General features: G+C 38.0%; 2 protein-coding genes across 3 annotated transcripts; both read right to left on the bottom strand.

Annotated features, from left to right (window-relative positions):
• Positions 1 to 5,663: 5,663 nt before the first annotated feature.
• On the bottom strand, positions 5,664 to 10,278 carry LOC137737181 (uncharacterized). 2 transcript variants are annotated; one of them, XM_068476586.2, is made up of 16 exons: positions 9,691 to 10,278; positions 9,538 to 9,599; positions 9,384 to 9,451; positions 9,087 to 9,208; positions 8,763 to 8,868; positions 8,592 to 8,643; positions 8,381 to 8,498; positions 8,239 to 8,269; positions 8,126 to 8,149; positions 7,695 to 7,819; positions 7,275 to 7,356; positions 6,863 to 6,985; positions 6,719 to 6,772; positions 6,550 to 6,619; positions 6,425 to 6,458; positions 5,664 to 6,287 (listed from the first exon to the last, which is right to left on the bottom strand). In XM_068476586.2, the coding sequence occupies exons 1-16, from the start codon at positions 9,890 to 9,892 to the stop codon at positions 5,923 to 5,925; spliced, it is 1,638 nt and encodes a 545-aa protein (XP_068332687.1). In that variant the 5' UTR covers positions 9,893 to 10,278; the 3' UTR covers positions 5,664 to 5,922. The 2 variants fall into 2 exon arrangements, with proteins under 2 accessions (XP_068332687.1, XP_068332695.1); XM_068476594.2 differs by having other exon boundaries at positions 9,087 to 9,202; positions 9,691 to 10,128.
• Positions 10,279 to 10,657: 379 nt separating this feature from the next.
• Positions 10,658 to 14,292, bottom strand: LOC137730834 (bZIP transcription factor 29). Its single transcript, XM_068469821.2, has 4 exons — positions 12,602 to 14,292; positions 12,370 to 12,502; positions 12,195 to 12,279; positions 10,658 to 11,166 (listed from the first exon to the last, which is right to left on the bottom strand). The coding sequence occupies exons 1-4, from the start codon at positions 13,831 to 13,833 to the stop codon at positions 10,883 to 10,885; spliced, it is 1,734 nt and encodes a 577-aa protein (XP_068325922.1). The 5' UTR covers positions 13,834 to 14,292; the 3' UTR covers positions 10,658 to 10,882.
• Positions 14,293 to 17,214: the final 2,922 nt, after the last annotated feature.

The following is a 17,214-nucleotide window of genomic DNA, read 5'->3' as shown; positions in this document are numbered from 1 at the left end:
AATTATGTTCAACAATTTTTTTGTTTAAAACAATCCTCAATTTTGACAATATCATCAAGGATTTTTTTTGGACTAACACTTAGCTGTCAATGTTTTTTTAGACTATCGAGATAGATTTTAAACACATATAGAATTGTCAGCCACGTATATTGAAGGAGATGGATGAAGATGGACAATAAATCTAATAATCTATGTTGCTAAGGTGCTTAACGAACCAATGTAATACCAAAATGACCACTTACATTGAGACATATTTACATCATTTGTTTGTCTAAGTCGTTTACCACTTCTTAATGTCAAAGCTAGTTTTTCAGTTTGGTAAATGTTAGGCCAAATCAATTTGTTTGGTTTGCCCATTTATTAGCAAAATATGCCTTGCCATAGGTAGAAGTGGTCATATGGGAATAGATGATGACAATTTTGTTCAAAGTAAATGTGTCACTTAAAATTATTTAAAAAGCAATCATGTGTTATTATGTCAATTTTAACTTGAAATAAAAATATGTTTTCTACCCTTATTAAACATGTTTTCGACTTGCCAAATAATTTTTTTTCCTGCATTGTAAAAGCAATGTCTCAAATTTGACTTACTTGGACGTTGAATTCGATTCCTTATTATTATTGAAGTATGAAACAGAAAACATAAGTTACGGGACCAAAGTGAAAATATCCTCAAGATTTATGAGGCAAATCTGCAATTAACCCTTAAAAAAACTGTAAATTGAGAATATCTTATCCAGTCCACCAGCCGTTGGTCATGGCTCACGAGCGTCTCGAGAAATTGCGTTTACCGGGGGAAATTGGATTAGCGGTAAGTTACCGTTAGATTAGATTAATAGCATTTATTTTTGTGCTAATGACGGTCTATTGGTTTATCCCCACCCATGTTTTTTGTGAGATGACACTCCAAACTCCAAAGTGGAGTTTCTTGGCCCACCCCCCTAATTATTGCTTTTTTCAATTACAATCAATATCTAAGTTCTAACTATGATTATGATGGGTGATTAAGTATATAAAACAAAACTAAAAATATTTGTAATTTATTGTGTTTTAGATTCAAACTTCAAACATTATTGTAGTGTAATATTTAGCGTAAGAATATTGCGTGAAATCAAAATTATAAGATATTTTTACATAATTTTATAATCAGAAATGTAGTATGTCATATTCCTAAATTTACGAAATGAATCTCGAGTTAATGTTTAGAAAAATTTGTCAGAGGGCAAAGTCATGCTACGCCTTAGAATGTTTATGTTTATGATACAGTTGAAACGCTTGCTTAAATTCATAAAACTGAATCACATCGCATAATTTTTTCCAAAATTTAACTGTTATCCTTTATTTTTATTTTTTTTCCAATTGCACTGAATTTGATCGATGTAAGTTTGTTGAACCCACCCACCGTCTTTGGGTAATTGCTTCCATTTGTAGGCTTATCATTGGTGTTTTCAACTTGATTAATCATAAACCAAAACATTGGTACGTCAAAGCAGGTGATACAGCGATATGATTAACCAACGGATTATAGATAAGATTGATTAGGCAAAGTGGTCATTAGACAATTCAAACCTAACAGTAAAACATATGGCTCTCCCCCGACAAAAATCAGCTTATCACGAGAATAAGGACAAGGGTGTGCTGTGAGGAGAGTGGGGCCCAACCGTGGCTTTCATGTGAGAGGATTTACAACGACGAGATGATGGAGGAGAATAATATTTATGTAAATGACAACGGTGGTATCCTAATAAGAGGCAGATTTCAATCAGTAGTGAGTATGTGTGTGATTTGTATGCCGTGATAAGAAAAATACTAATATATTTTGTTACTAAAACATTTTTAAGAGAATAGTCAATTATTTAGGCAAATCCAATTTACTGAACCACATCAGCACAAAAACGTTATTTTTACGGTACAAATTGTATAAATAACGTAGTCGGTGTATCCTTTTTCAAAGTTTTTCTTGTATACAAGGGGAAGATGCTCTAAGGTGAGGGGGCGACGGAGGTTGCCAAGTAACATTGCTTCCTTTGACATATAATGTTGACCTATTGTTCTCCAATACTCAGTATTACGGTTTGGTGATATTTTTCTTCATTTGTAAATGAAAGGCCTTAAGTTTGAATCTCGTGGATAACAAATTCGATACCAAATTAGGTTGTCCGTTGTATGGCTTAATTGAGCTCCTCCTCTCTTTAGGCCGCCTCCAACCGACCTAGTCAAAGGGTCATAAGGCTAAAAATAGTTCGGAATGACACGAAAATCGTCTCCAACCAAGGCTAGGCCAAAGGGCTTGTGGGCCCACCGGGCCCAAACCCCAAATCGAGCAAGCGGGTTGACCATTTCCAGTCAACCCTCCAACCCAACCGTCCAACGCTAGAATGTCAAGCTTGACATTTTGCCAGCCTTCTAGCTCTAAAATGTCAAGCTTAACATTTTGTCAGCCCTCCAACTCAGCCCATTTGAATGTCAAATCAACATGACGCCAGCTATCTAACGTCATGCTGCCATCAGATTACCGTTGGAATTTGAAATTTTTTTTTTCGGAAGAATTTAAAAAAAAAAATCTAATTTTTTTTCCTATAAATACCTACACCATTCCTACAACATTGAAAGCTGAAAATAAGAAGTGTCACGTAGATATCCTATCTAAAATTTGCACAATCAATTACATCTCGACATGTGGCACTTGAAACCCTATCCGAAAAATTATTAAGATTACATAAAGATTAGAAATTTGGAGGGTTACTTACTTTAACAACATGTGTTACTCGAAATCCTATCCGAAAAATTATTGAGATAACATAAAGATAAGAATTTTGGAGAGTTACACACGTTAACGACATATGTTGCTTGAAATCATATCCAAAAAATTAATATGTTCAAAAATTTTATTTTAATATGGTAATTTAATTTAATTAACCATATTAATTTAATTAAAATAATAAATTATGTTTGACCTATTTCCTTTGGCCCTCTCGGTTGGAGATGGTTTTTTTATCAAAAGGCTATGTTTGGCCTATGGCCCATTGACCCCCTCAATTAGAAATGGTATAAAATATCGCATAGTACTGTTTATTAAAATATAATTTCTTACAGGACTATAGGGTTAAAGAGAACTCTTTGATCCTCCTTCGGTTAGAGATGATCTTAATATAAAATGTATTATTATTCTAAAAAATAAGGTAAAGATGCTCTAAGGTGAGGCGTAGACGGAGGTTACCAAGTTACATTGCTTCCTTTGACAGATAATGTTGACCCATTGTTTTCCAGTAGCCAGTGATCAACGAACTACTGACATCTCTTTTGTCCTAACGTGCCACGTGGTTTACTGGGTGCACGACACGTATGATCGCATGGGAATCTGAGATCGTACACCATTGATAATTTGATATAGCTTGCTGAAGGCATATGTCGCCATGTTTGGGCTGAGCTGCAAATGGGTTGCCATGAATCTGTCAGGTGCGGGCCCCACCACCAATTACTTTACTACACTGAAAGGTCTTTGCCATATGATTTTCATGGTGGCCGTTGCACCTGCTCTGCTCCATCCCAAAACGACTTCCCGCCGTACATTTGAAATCTGGCCTCCAATGTTGCTAGGGAACTTACTTGCAATCGAGATGTTATTTTTATCGGTATTTCAAGTTCATTACATGTTGCTAAATGTTTTAATTTGTTCATATAATTGTATGATTGATCGTGACATAAGTTCTTTACCAAATTAAAACTCTAGAGTAAAATGTTCCTATACTATAACTAAAAAGTCATCTACTAGTCAATTTGAATAATATCGACTAATTAGTTTTGAACTCGATGCTCACATTTGAACATAGCATTAAAAAACAAACTACTCACATGTTTTGGCATGTTCTAATATCATTTTTCCTACAAGAGAAGGTACATATAATTGTATGATTGATCGTGACATAAGTTCTTTACCAAATTAAAACTCTAGAGTAAAATGTTCCTATACTATAACTAAAAAGTCATCTACTAGTCAATTTGAATAATATCGACTAATTAGTTTTGAACTCGATGCTCACATTTGAACATAGCATTAAAAAACAAACTACTCACATGTTTTGGCATGTTCTAATATCATTTTTCCTACAAGAGAAGGTACGGCCATCTTCCCTACCGAGAAAAAGTAGGCGCTTTGCACACGCCTATTGTAGAAAAAGTAATCCCGCTTAATCTTACTCCCGGCTAAGTGGCCATGATTGAATAATTATTGTGGATAAAATTTTACTAATAGTTGTGTGGTCTCCTTCCCATTTCTCCATTTTAACCATGGAGATGGACATAAAATGGCACCAACCCCATTAAAAATGGATATTGTTGATTGCACAGCGACGTTTTACACCTAAGATTACGATTAAAAGTAGGTCTTGGACTTAAATCTTTAGGTGGGGAATTATTTCAGCAAGCAGCTTTCTTTGTAACAATTTTGATTTAGGTACAACGGCATATACGACCGTCCACCACGCCGGTCCTCCAATTTGGAAAATAAGGCCAGGTGGAGCCCACTTGTCACATGGTCGACGAGGACGTGAGTGATAAAAATACTTTCTCCGAGGCCATTATTGCAATTATAGTATTACTATCGGAGGTCCTAGTGGTCCGACTGTCAATGCCATGAGCGTGATCTCTTTTCTTCGGCATACTTATTCTTTGGCCAGGCTGCCTCTATTTGGGCAGGTAGGGGGCACTTGCCTAAATTATTTGGGACGCGATTGTATAATTCTAAACCAATATCACAACGCTACGAATTTTATGTTTTTTATATTGACATGCGCTATTTTAATGTTCTTGTTTCATAAACGTTTATTTTCATCTAAGGATAAATTTGTGTTGTACTCACTACATAATCCTAATGGTAGCAAATCCCCATAGTGCCCCTAATCTCCGTATGTTAAGGACCGTATAGTGCATGTCTTAGTATTGAATTATTATTCAATTTTAAAACAAGTGACAAACATTCATTGGATGGTGGCGCTACTGAGATTCTATCTCGGTTACAAAACTTCTTTTAATTGAGATAAATTTTCCTCCGTGTGTTGTGCGATTCACATGCGCCCACACTTGAGTAGGCAACACCTAACACTTCATGAATGATTGAGAGTTGCGCGTGGGTGACTGCCTAATAGAACACATGAAACCATTCAAGGAAATTCAACATCTCATGGGAGTTTGGGGTCTCAATATTTATCAGATGTTTGCTGATTTATGGACATAAAGTATCAACGATTAGGAAAGATGGGACCTGTTAGCCTCGTCCAGCTTTAATCCCATACCCACAAGCTTTGTATTTAGTATGCAGCAACACGTTTGAAAGCAATTGATGCTTGCTCGCAGCTTTCCGTTCCTCGACTTTACAAGCAAAAATGAGTGCCTTATTGGTCCCCTCTTCCCACAGATAATCCTAGCCAGACGTCTCAATCCGATAATTTTACCATGCTCCGATATACAATAAAGAATCCAACGCCCTAAAATTTCAGTGTACAGTGCTATATATACTACACACCGACGCATACTAAGTCTTCAAAACCTTGATTTCATTACGGACAGATACATTCAATTGGGCCCCACTACAATTTTCCCCATTAATAATAATAACAAATAAATATATAAAAAGGAATAGAGAATGTCCACCAAAATAAAACTTTGGTACAATTTATCACTCGCATTCTTTCATTTCAATCGGATGTTAAAAAACAGTGTTCAATCCAGTGTTTGTTTTCATCAGATAAGCACATCATATTTGTAGTGCGGGAAAACGATGAAGATGAAAATAAAAACAGTACAATGAAACAACTTGAAATGAGGCGCAAATTAAGCGCCGCGGAGTAATTAAGTACACTTCTCTACATTGAGAGAGCAAAATTTCGGATAGGGACTCGGTCCATAGGGAAAGCGCACAACTTACGACTTGCGAGGCCTTCCTCTCTTACCAGTTCCAGTTTTTGCTGGTGCAGGACTTGGGCTTTTATTTGCGGAAGGAGGGCGACCCCGTCCACGCTTTACCTCAGCTGGTGCCGCCTTTTTGGCTTCATTGCCTCTACCTCTACCAGAAGTCTTCCCACCTCGTCGCCTTTTAGGTTCTTGCTCACCATTGTCCTCATCATCACTTCCATCACTGTCGTCATCAGGCTCATCACTGTCTTCTTCATCTTCCGAATCAGAAGGTTCTTTTGACTTCTTCCTCTTGGAATTTTCGGATGCTTTTGAAGCACCTCTTTTAGGAGTTTGCTTAGAAGCTGGAGCGGCACTCACAGGTTCCTCACTCCCTGCAACAAAAGTGGAAAGAATCGACAAACCAGGTTTAACTTTACAGCTTCGCTTAGTTTGGACCAACTTTCCAAAAGCCAACTGGCTAAAGGATGAATGAACGATTTCCCATCTGCAACCATTAAAATCAGCATACCTTCAACAGAAGCTTTGCCATCATACACCTCAAGCTGCAAAAACAAAGTATTTTTCAAGTTAGAGCAGCCATGCGTTAAACAACGGAACTTAAACAACTGGATTTTAGCAGAGATATGGAATTACCTGATCAAGTCGGTCACCAACAGTTGTTCTATCAACAATAACCATGGAATGGCCAAGTCCACATGCAACACTACAGAGCACAATCCTCCATCGTTAAGGCTGGAATGTACAATTGAATCTTATGGTACGCAAGGAATGTAGACAAGATAATACAAAAACAAATAATCACCTCATAACATGCATACCCTCAAGGATATCCACCTTTTTGGGAACTGCAGAAGACCTAAAGAGCCAAAACATAAAGCCAAAAATCAAGGAGGAGGAAAAAGACGTCAAAAGAAAGAAAGGTATAATAACACGAGATATCACATACTTCTGTCCATTAGGGCCATATCCCAGCTCTCCATTTTGAGCATGACCCCAGCTTATGCAGGAGGAATCAGCACCAACGAAATGGTGCATATTGCCTGAATCCATGCAACGCAAATTCCAGCCACTATCAATGAAGATAAGAAAATTTTCTAAGAATTTATGCCACATCCTAGGTTAAAAACAGAACCGAAAATCCTAAGCTATTTTGATGAGTCCTCATAAAACACATTATCACAAGATAAGAAACAACTTCTAATCTAATTCAAAATAGTTCCCCTGCTCATTTCTGCAAAACAATGACAAGCAAAAGACAAAAATATATGTAGTGATAAATGGCAAGCTTTAGCTCTAGAAGAGTCAAAACTTCTAAAGTGCACAGACAAATTCAAGATAATCAAGGATGAGAGCTGAACCTTAAGTCCATAAGTGGTTTAGGATACATCCAGTCGTCACCTGTATTCTTAATTTTACCCCACATATACAATTGCCCTCCACCTGGAAAACCAAAAGAAAAGAGAAAAATATGATCACGATGAACATCTCAGACTGTAAAAGTGAGGGATTATTCTGGAATATAATGTTAACGTGATTCCAGTTACAAAGATCAATCATCAATCATCAATTTATGCAATGACCTTCCAAAATATAACTATGCAAAGTAAATATAAGAACGAGAGAAAAAAGGTCATCCATTAATTATGATGTGATATAGCACCAAGAAAGTCCCTATACAGAAAGAAGAAAAATAAATAAAGACACTACACAGAAGGCCTCGTCTGAAAGCAAACAAGAACAAGTGAGGAAAGGAGCCTGGAAACGTATTAATTGGGTACCTGCAGTACATGCAGAGTTTACAGAACCAGCTGAAATAATTGCATTAGGAGGCAGAATATTATTCCTTTGGAAGACATCAACACGACGAGGAGCCCATTCATCCTTCTGCTCCCTATGTCCAAGCCTATAAACAGCACTCCAGGAGTTATATGCAAAGCAAAAATGACAACAAAGAAGCTGATGAAAACAGGAAATATCCATAAGCAAAGTCATCCACTTTAAAAAAAGAGGAAAAATAATGAAAAGGGCTTGAAAACTTTGAGTTTTAACGCTAAGGACAAAATAAAGGGTAGAGTGAATAGTACCATGATTGATTTTTTTAGTGTAAAAATGTGGTTTTTCATTAAATTGAACAGTACCAGGAGCTTTTCGTTAAAGTTCCCTAAAAAAGTTAAAAATCCAAAATGCTAATGGAATAGTGAGTACCAACCTTCCATAACCACCATAGCCCCACCTGTAACCATATATGATTGCAAGTTAGACAAACATGCCAATCAAAAAGTTAGGAAGCAAGACAAGGGTAATGCCATATAAAAAACTTACGTATAAACATAGCCATTTGCATCCACTGCCACTGCATTCTCAAAACAAAGAAACTAATTAAGGAAATGATAATGACATATATTGCAGCGGAATTAGACACATATACAATCACAGAGGGAGAGAGAGCAGGCATGGCAATAACCTGTATGATTTGTTCCACATGCAACTTTCACAATAATTTCCCCAGCTAGAGAGGCTATTGCTTTAGGGCGTGGTTGGGCTTCATAAGCAAGCTTCACTGAGCTGTCCTTAGTATTATACTGCAAGCACATCCAGCATTTTTCTCATCATCCAAAGATTAAGGTGTATACAAATGTATAGAAAACACCTATACTATCTTCCCTAAAAAATACCTCATTATCTGTACCATGCCCAAGTTGCCCGTACTGTGGAAGGCCGGCAGTTCTGATAAAAAAGAAACATTTTGTAATTCAAGCAGTAACCATAACAAATTGAGAACCAAGCCAAACAAGCAGCTGGCTGAAAAGAGAAAAAAAAAAAACTCAAGTATATGCAGACCCTACAGTATAGAAGCTCCTTCAACACTAGATAACCACACAGTGAAGTCACCCCCACAAGCAACATTTTTAACCTCAGACACTTGACAGCGAACAGGGGAAGCCTCAACTTCTACAGAGGACAACGCAAGTGTGTAACCAGAAAGGCTGTTAGCAAGTATGCAACCAAGACAACACGGAATAGAAACATTTGAAATGGGCCCTAGATAGCAGATCACCACAAAAACTTAAGCATGATTCAATTAGGTCATCCATACAATGACTTGTCATCAGATTCTCATAGCAAGCTCCGAAAATTTCATCTAACTAACTTGACAGAGTAGAACCTACCATTTTTTGCTGAACCAGAACCCAGCTGCCCATGCTTATTCCAGCCAAAGGCGAAAGAATGTCCATCCTCAGTAAGGACTACAGTGTGATTCTTCCCGGATGAAGCTCTAACAACTCTGTACCTACAACACAGAATTTTAAAAAATTGAAGAGTTCTCCAAATAAGACCCACTAAGCAATTCAAAAGGGTCAGCAAGCATCAAAGATTCAAAGTTCCAATTGTATAAAAATGACTAATCTTTCAGGTGATTTTCATCGAGAAAACAAATGTGTCCAACATTACACACGCAAACATACTTTGAAAGTTCCGACACTACAGTTGGCCTATCGCGCTGAATTGTATCACCATGGCCCAGCTGCCCCTTCTGCGAATCGTAAATTTATGCATAAAATATAATTAAGAGTCCCCATATGCATCAACAAAGAATCCGAAACTAAAGTTTGAACACACCTCATTGCGTCCCCAAGTATAACACCGCCCTTCCACATCCAATGCCACACAATGACACGAAGCTAAACCCAACACCAACACAAACAATTAATTAAATTCAATTAATAAATACAGAAAAGAAATTGTGAAACAAACAGTAAGAGCGAAACTCACAGCAACCCGAGGCGACGAATCGGATGTCGATATCGACGAGAGGGCGGAGGCGCGTGGGGGAGATCAAGTTACCTTCAATGGCGCCTTTGCGGCGACCAATGGCGTCCCAAGACGTACCTCCGCAGAACAAAAGCTCTCCCGATTTCTCCACCTGCTTATTCTCCCCATCCCCCACCTTCTTATCCACCTCGACCGCAGACATTGCAGGACAAACTCCGGCAAAGCCGACCGCCTAGCTTTAATCAGGAAACAAACGGAGAGGCTATAGAGGCGGTGGATTAACGGCTAGTTTTCAAAGGGGATAAACGAACGGCTGTGATGGAGGTGAGATGGCGGGAAATGGATGTAACGGCTAGTTTGAAGAGATCGGAAGCGGCACAGGGTTTTGGGGGTCCGGACCAACGGAGGAGGAAGAAAATGGATGAGAAATGAAACCCTAATTCAAGTGGGAAAGGAAGGTATTAAAAGGAGGGATTTGGTTGGGTTTACGAGAACAGGGACTTAATTAATTTAAAAGGGAAAAAGTGAAAAAAAAGAAAATTAATAAATTTTAAAGGAAAAACCCGCCGTGTAGATAATAACAATAGCATTTTGTTTTGCTGCTGCTGCTTCTCGCTTTTTAAAATCTTAACTTCAAAACTTATCTAAAACAGAAACGTCATTTTATGTATTAACGTTGATGTGAAGGTATTTTAACTTATTACGTGTTGTTATGCGTTCTATTCTCATATAATCGAAATACAACTAAAATGTTATTTTGACACCAACACGAAAACATATCAAACATATCTCGTGATTAGTTTATGATATCAACCCTTGTTGCAACTTTTTCTTTCGGTCTGTTTCTCGTGGGGATATTTAATTTCTTAAGAGTACAGATGGTTTTTTGGACATAATATTAAAGTACAGTGGGTGGTTGTGGAATTTACGAACAATTCAAAAGGAAAAAGAAAAGAAAAGAAAAATATAGCAAGCAAATCTCAAAGCAGTATTCTTTCACTAGGAAAATTTTCGATAGTCACCAAATATCCAATGAACCAAAAAATGAATTAGGTTACATAAATTCCATAATAATATTTATCTCAATGTAAATTAGACAGTTACATAAAGGATTTAATATATGACATCATATTTTCAAAACAAATTTTGGCACCAAAGGGACCAACACAAGCCAACGTTTGTGTTGGCCAACCTATTGGCTCAACTCCGGCTTAGCGGTAGCGTTGCCGTTCTGGTGATGCGAAGGTCGATTTTGCTGAGGCTGCTGCATGAACTGCTGCGGTTGCGTGTTCTGTTGAGCTTGGTGCTGTGGCTGCTGTTGCATTTGATAGAGGTTGAGATGCTGCAGTTGAAGCATTTGCTGGTTAATAGATAATTGCTGCGCCAGGTGGTTTGAAAGGTGGCCTTCTCCTCCACCGAGCTCTCCAGCGGCAAGCTTTAGTCGCTGCACTTCTCCAGTCAAGGCTTCATTTAAAGCTGCAACATCATAGACACAAATTAAAGGAAGACACAATTAGTCCAGATCCCACCTTCATCAGCAGGAATTGGTCGTAAACTAATATAAAAGGAGTCCATTTCCCATGTGTGCTAGGACATTCATCAGCTGATATTTGTATAAATATTGACACAGATGGACCGAGTGTTAATCAGCCTACACAGTTTGGCAATTTAACTAGGGAAAATCATGGACCGAAAACCCATCGAGCTAAAATCTAGTTTTTGAGACGGGGGAGGAGAGGGGACAAGAGTCAATCAAGCTCAATCCCTTCAACCACCTCAGCCAGGGTCCAGCGCTGAGTTCAATTTCTCTGCAATCTCTCTCTTCCAATCAAAAGATTGACTTTAGGCCTACATGGCTGTGTAAATACATAAAATCATTGAAGGTGGATATGAATGATTTATAATTACAAACGTTGGAGGCCTAAAATCATACCTTGCTTCCATTCATCCAAAAATCACTACGTCCAATCACATGTATGTTTGGACGTAGTGATTTTTGGATGAATCACAAACAGACAGATACAACAACACTTTTTTCTATTTCCCATCGAGATACCACAGCACAGTTGGGATTGTCGAAACTAAAGTTACCGGTTCCAAGGTTTTGAGGAATTGGTAGAAGTGAAATGAAAATCCAAAGTCAAGGAGGTGGATTACCAAAGACAAGAGCAAAGAAAACTTATAGCTAGATAAGGTTACACCACCAAACTTACATGTAATAACACAACAACAAGAAGAGTTGTTACTCAAATCCACATATTATTAGGTATAACTATTATATTAGTTTTCAAATATCAATCATTTAACCTTGGGGGAAATAGAGGAAACTGTCTTTAGCCAAATCTAACTTTATGTGCAAGCAAATTAGAAATACATAAATCCTGAACTTTAAACATTTGTTTTGGTTGACGAGTTTTCACTAAAAATCATATAGTTTATATGGCACATATGATAACTGCGATGTTCAATATACATGTAAAGAGCTGAATAAAAAAGCACAATACCATCTTTCAGTTGGGCCTGTTGTTCCAGAGCTTGCAGCCGAAATTTCAACTCATTGTTCTCACTTGTAAGACCCACAGAATCTCTCTGGACACAAGCAGATACCATACAGTCAGTGATCATTTGATGAAGGTTAAGTAACTTTGGAATCAGAAAACCTCAAATGGAATTGCATACCTGCAACTTTGTAAACTGGGCAGACAAAGTGGTTGCCTCCGTCTGCAGGGTTTGCACCTTGTGTTCCAATTCTTGAATGTATCGCATCTTCCTCTCCTTGGAACGAGCAGCTGACTGACGGTTAGCCAAAATCCTGGATGAATTAAAAAAAACAGAAAAACATGAGCAAATTCACTAAACAAGACAACCAGTACAAACAAACAGATACAAGCAGAAGTTAAATGCATAATACCTCTTTGCACGTTTGGGGTCTGATAGTGCTATCTCAGCAAGTTTCTCACTTTCCATTATCTTTTTCAACTCAATTGCATTGAACTCACCACTTCCAAACTCCATGCTGATCTTGGCTGAGTTACCATCAAGCGAAGTGCTGGGTGATTGTTGGCCTAGCGGCAGGGGTTTCAATGGTTCATCATCGAAATTCAGACTTTCCATATAACTATCCATTGAAATGCTCCTACAGTGTCGGACATTAGATACAACATCGCCGCTAGCAGTCCTCTTGAGCCCTTCCCTCCTCTCACTCGGAAAACCAGAACCTGGCCTCTGCCTGCCGTTGCCATTCCCCTTTAGACCACTTTCCACTTCATTATCACTACTCTCGCAACCGTTTGTCTTCGAGCCACTGGCTCTGCTATCCAAATCCTTATCCTCATTACCGGACGAGTTCATTTTGTCAATGTTCTCCAAATTCATGTATGCATTAAATAAATCATCCGTAATCTCTCCCCCTGATTTCCTCTCATCCATTCCCTCTGCATTCCCATTTGATCCCTGTTTCATCAGCTGATTTGGCTTTCCAATCCCTGAATTGTCTCTCCCAGAAGCCGATCCATCCAAACTTGTTCGCCGCCCAATGGGAATCAACTGAGGCGAAGATTGAATGATAGCTGAGAATCCTAACGGAACATCACTGTTAGAGCGCCGGTGCCCTCTGCGAGGGGGAAGGCCATCTCCAGCCCAAAATGCACTGCTATCAGAAACCGGGGAACGAAGTGAAGGTCCCTGAGAATTAACAACAGTCTCCTCCATGGAAACCTCAACTGAATTCGGGTCAGACAGAGAAGGACCGGAGGGGTCGCGGTAAGTCAAAGGGCTCAATGGGGGCAGGGAATCAAGCGAGAAAAACGGAGGCTGAGACAAAGACCTAGAGTGGGATGACCCTGGGCTCAGACTCTGTGTTCCCAACTGCCAAGAACGCGATTGAGGCCTCATGACATTCGAAAAAGGCATCGAATTGTGGTTATTCGGGTGCGAAGGAGGAATCCCAGGCCTCTTACTGTTCTCAGGACTCAAACTAGGGGAAGATTGACGCATGGGGAGACCCATCTGAGAAGAAGGGCTGAAATTGGGAATATCTAAATTGCTGTTTGGCTTAGGAACCGAGAAAGACGACGACCCAAAAGTTGGATTAGGCCGCTGCTGCTTGGCACTACCACTACCAGTGTCATCACTGCCCTCCATTTAAGCTCAGCTAAAAAACTCTAAAATCCTCGATTCGTCCCAAAAAAACCATCCAAGTTTTCTACTTTTTATCAAAAATCTCTAAACCCAAATCGAAGAGACGAAATTAAACCCTAGAGAGAGAATCAAAAAATGGGATTAGTCAAAGATTATGGCTGCAGAGTACCTCATTATATATGGAGCTGACCGGCCTGCTTTGGTGCTCAGTAGAACTGCAGAATGGCAAGAGAAGAAATAATCAAAAATGTCAAAAGGCGGTGATTTCACGGCGTTTTGATCATATAAAATTGTATTTGTTGACTACGAATACAATGTTGCCACGATGAACTTCAGACAATTTTCTCCCAAGGACGCGTTTTCCTTTCTGTATATATATTTTGATATTTTTTTTTCCCGGCCTTTATCACCGGCTTCTTCTTCTCCTTGTATCGAGGGGACAAGTGTGTCTGTATTTTATATTAATTACGGATATTAACAAACAGTTTTATATTTTACTAATCAAATCAATGAAGGTAAGAAACGAATGAGATCCTCCGGATCATTTTTTGCCAAAATTTTGAGAATCTTTCAATTATATCTATTTATTGTATATCGTGCAGTTAGAAATCATTACAAATATTTTTATTTAAAATTAAATATAAATAGTATCTAACAAAAACTGACCGCAAAATATATAATGAATGAATCACAAGTCATAAGCAAAGAAAACCATAAGAGCATCCCCAGCGTGGGGTTTTGCTCAGGGGAAAGGCTCCAAAAGCATGGCCCGAGGGCCGGTGGTGATGCTCCAGCGTGGGGGAGGCCGAAGGCAGGGGGAGGCCCGAGGGCCAGGCCCGTGAGGGATTGCCAGGCCTTGAGCCCGAGGTGGGGCTGACGCAATGCTGACGCCAGGGTGGCGTCAGCCCATTATTTAATTTTTTTTGTGTCAGGCGCGTGCACCCCACCCGCGCGTGGGGGCGCGTCGCCGACACAAAAAAAATTAAAAAAAGCAAGTGTCAGTTACCGTTGGGAAGCCACGTGGCTTCCCACGGTGCGTTAGATCCTAACGGTCACTTAATGTGGACCGTTAGATCTCAACGGTAAAAAAAAAAAAAAAAATCAGATTTAATATCCACCGTTTGATCTGAGATCAACGGTGGATATTAAAATGCTTTATAAATTAAAAAATAAATGAAAAAATAGTTTTAAAAATCTGAAAAGTTACCGTTGTGACACGTGGCACAATCTGGAGTGTTGGAATTCAAATTTTTTTATATCTAACGGCAGAGATTAATTAATTGAATAAAAATTTAAAAAAAATTGTAAAAAATTCAAAAAAATATCTGAAAAATCTGAAAAAAATTGTAAAAAAAATTGTTTTTACTTTTCTATAAATACCTTCTCATTATCATCTACCTTACACAACAATTTCATATTTTCTCAACTACTTTCAATCACATTCCTTTCGTTGTCTCAAAGTTTGAATCCATTTTTTTTCAACAAAATGACCACTGGTGCAGGTACGAATTGGTCGCTTATTGAAGATGTTGCGTTGTGTACTAGCTGGGTTGAAGTTACTCATAGTTCGCTTACGAGTAATGAGATGCAGTTGCGAGAAATGTGGAGTCTTATTCATACCAATTTTCTTGAGAAAATTGGTGGGAAAAGAACCAAAGAATCGATGTCCAGTCGTTGGAAATTACTTAGCCAATCATTTAGTACGTGGAGAGACGCTTTGGCACAAGCTAGTAGTAATATTCGAAGTGGGGAAAATTACTCAGATCAGGTAACAATATATTATTTATTTGATACCCAAATTTACATTATAATTATTTGTTTGTATTATTTATTTGTTACATACTTACATTATAATTATTTGTTTGTATTATTTATTTGTTACGTACAAAATTTATTATTTATTGTTACTTATTTGTTACATTATAATTATGTTGTTTGTATTATTTATTTATTTGTATTATTTATTTACTAAACTTGGAACTCTAGCCCCATGTTATGATTAACATGACATATATATATATATATATATATATATATATATATATATTTGCTAGTTACTTATTTTCATTATTTACTAAACTTGAAGCCTTCTTACTTATTTTCATTATATTTGTTACTTATATATATATATATGTATATATTTGCTAGTTACTTATTTTCATTATAATTATTTATTTGTTACTTATTTTTATTATTTACTAAACTTGAAGCCTTCTTACTTATTTTTATTATATTTGTTACTTATATATATATGTATATATTTGCTAGTTACTTATTTTCATTATAATTATTTATTTGTTACTTATTTTTATTGTGTAGGAACTTCAAGCACAAGCTTGGTACGCTGCCAAAACCAAAAGCAAAAATAAATCATTCAACCGGTGGGAATGTTGGAATATTGTCAAAGATTGTCCTAAATTTAGAGTTGTGCCAGTCGGTCCAGAAGTGCACATGAACAGCACCCCTCTACACTCTACACCCGATCATGTTCATGAAGATGATGCAGAAGAAGTGCCCGAAACGCCCCTCCCTGAACGCGCGTCGGGTTCGACCCGTTTTCCAATTAGGCCTGAAGGTAAGAAGGCTTCAAAGAGAAAAGGGAGTGCTTCGAAGAACGATTATGCAAAGTTCATGGAAGAACTTACTCGCCAAGGTGAATTGACTTTGGCGAGGGACCTGGCGAAAGATGAGGCTGATAAGGCTAGAGAGGCATCAAAACAAGCAGCTGTTGAGAGAGAATTTTATGCTAATGAGAGAGAAAGATAGCTACTTAGGCAAGAAAGGGAACATGTTAGAGAAGAAAGACGGGCTCAACAAGATCGTGAGATTATGAACATGTCTTTAGAAGGGAAGTTTCCAAATTCTAAATTTTTTTGGAAGTCAGAGAAAGCCACGTGGCATGCCGTCATTCGTTACAAATCTGATGGAAATCTATCCTCAAAGATTGTGAACAGATTATGACACGTGGCATGCCGTCATTCGTTAAAAATCTGATGGAAATCTATCCTCAAAGATTGTGAACCGATTATGACACGTGGCGCGACGTGATTGGTTAATAATCTTATCAGAAATCCATCACCAATAATTGTATTATTTAATAATACTTCGGATAATGACACGTGGCGCAACGAGAACGATTAAAAATCTTATCCAATATTACAATTAAAATTATTTTGTATTATTTTATAAAAAAAAAAGTACTAATATTTTATTGCCTATTGCCAGGGCTATTGAAGTGTAACGGTGGAGATGCAAATTCTATTGCCAGGGCTACTTACTATTCATTAAGGGTAGTTACTGTTCATTAGGTGGATTGAATAGTGTATTGCCAGGGGGAGGGCTCCAACGCTGGAGTTGCTCTAATGGACCCTTTTGACAATTTAT

This window comes from Pyrus communis, chromosome 15 (assembly GCF_041283825.1).
Source record: "Pyrus communis isolate YQ-2024b chromosome 15, ASM4128382v1, whole genome shotgun sequence".
In the NCBI taxonomy this organism is placed as follows: domain Eukaryota; kingdom Viridiplantae; phylum Streptophyta; class Magnoliopsida; order Rosales; family Rosaceae; genus Pyrus; species Pyrus communis.
Note: the sequence above shows the minus strand (reverse complement) of the source record. Positions and strands in the feature narration are given on the sequence as shown.

Coding starts and splice junctions, on each gene's coding strand:
- LOC137730834 (XM_068469821.2), bottom strand. CDS start 13,833: ATGGAGGGCAGTGATGACACTGGTAGTGGTAGTGCCAAGCAGCAGCGG. Junction 12,503..12,601: donor GACCCCAAACGTGCAAAGAG/GTATTATGCATT, acceptor TAATTCATCCAG/GATTTTGGCTAACCGTCAGT. Junction 11,167..12,194: donor ACAGGCCCAACTGAAAGATG/GTATTGTGCTTT, acceptor ATGATGTTGCAG/CTTTAAATGAAGCCTTGACT.
- LOC137737181 (XM_068476586.2), bottom strand. CDS start 9,892: ATGTCTGCGGTCGAGGTGGATAAGAAGGTGGGGGATGGGGAGAATAAG. Junction 8,150..8,238: donor GCAAATGGCTATGTTTATAC/GTAAGTTTTTTA, acceptor ATATGGTTACAG/GTGGGGCTATGGTGGTTATG. Junction 7,820..8,125: donor GGCTATGGTGGTTATGGAAG/GTTGGTACTCAC, acceptor TGCTGTTTATAG/GCTTGGACATAGGGAGCAGA.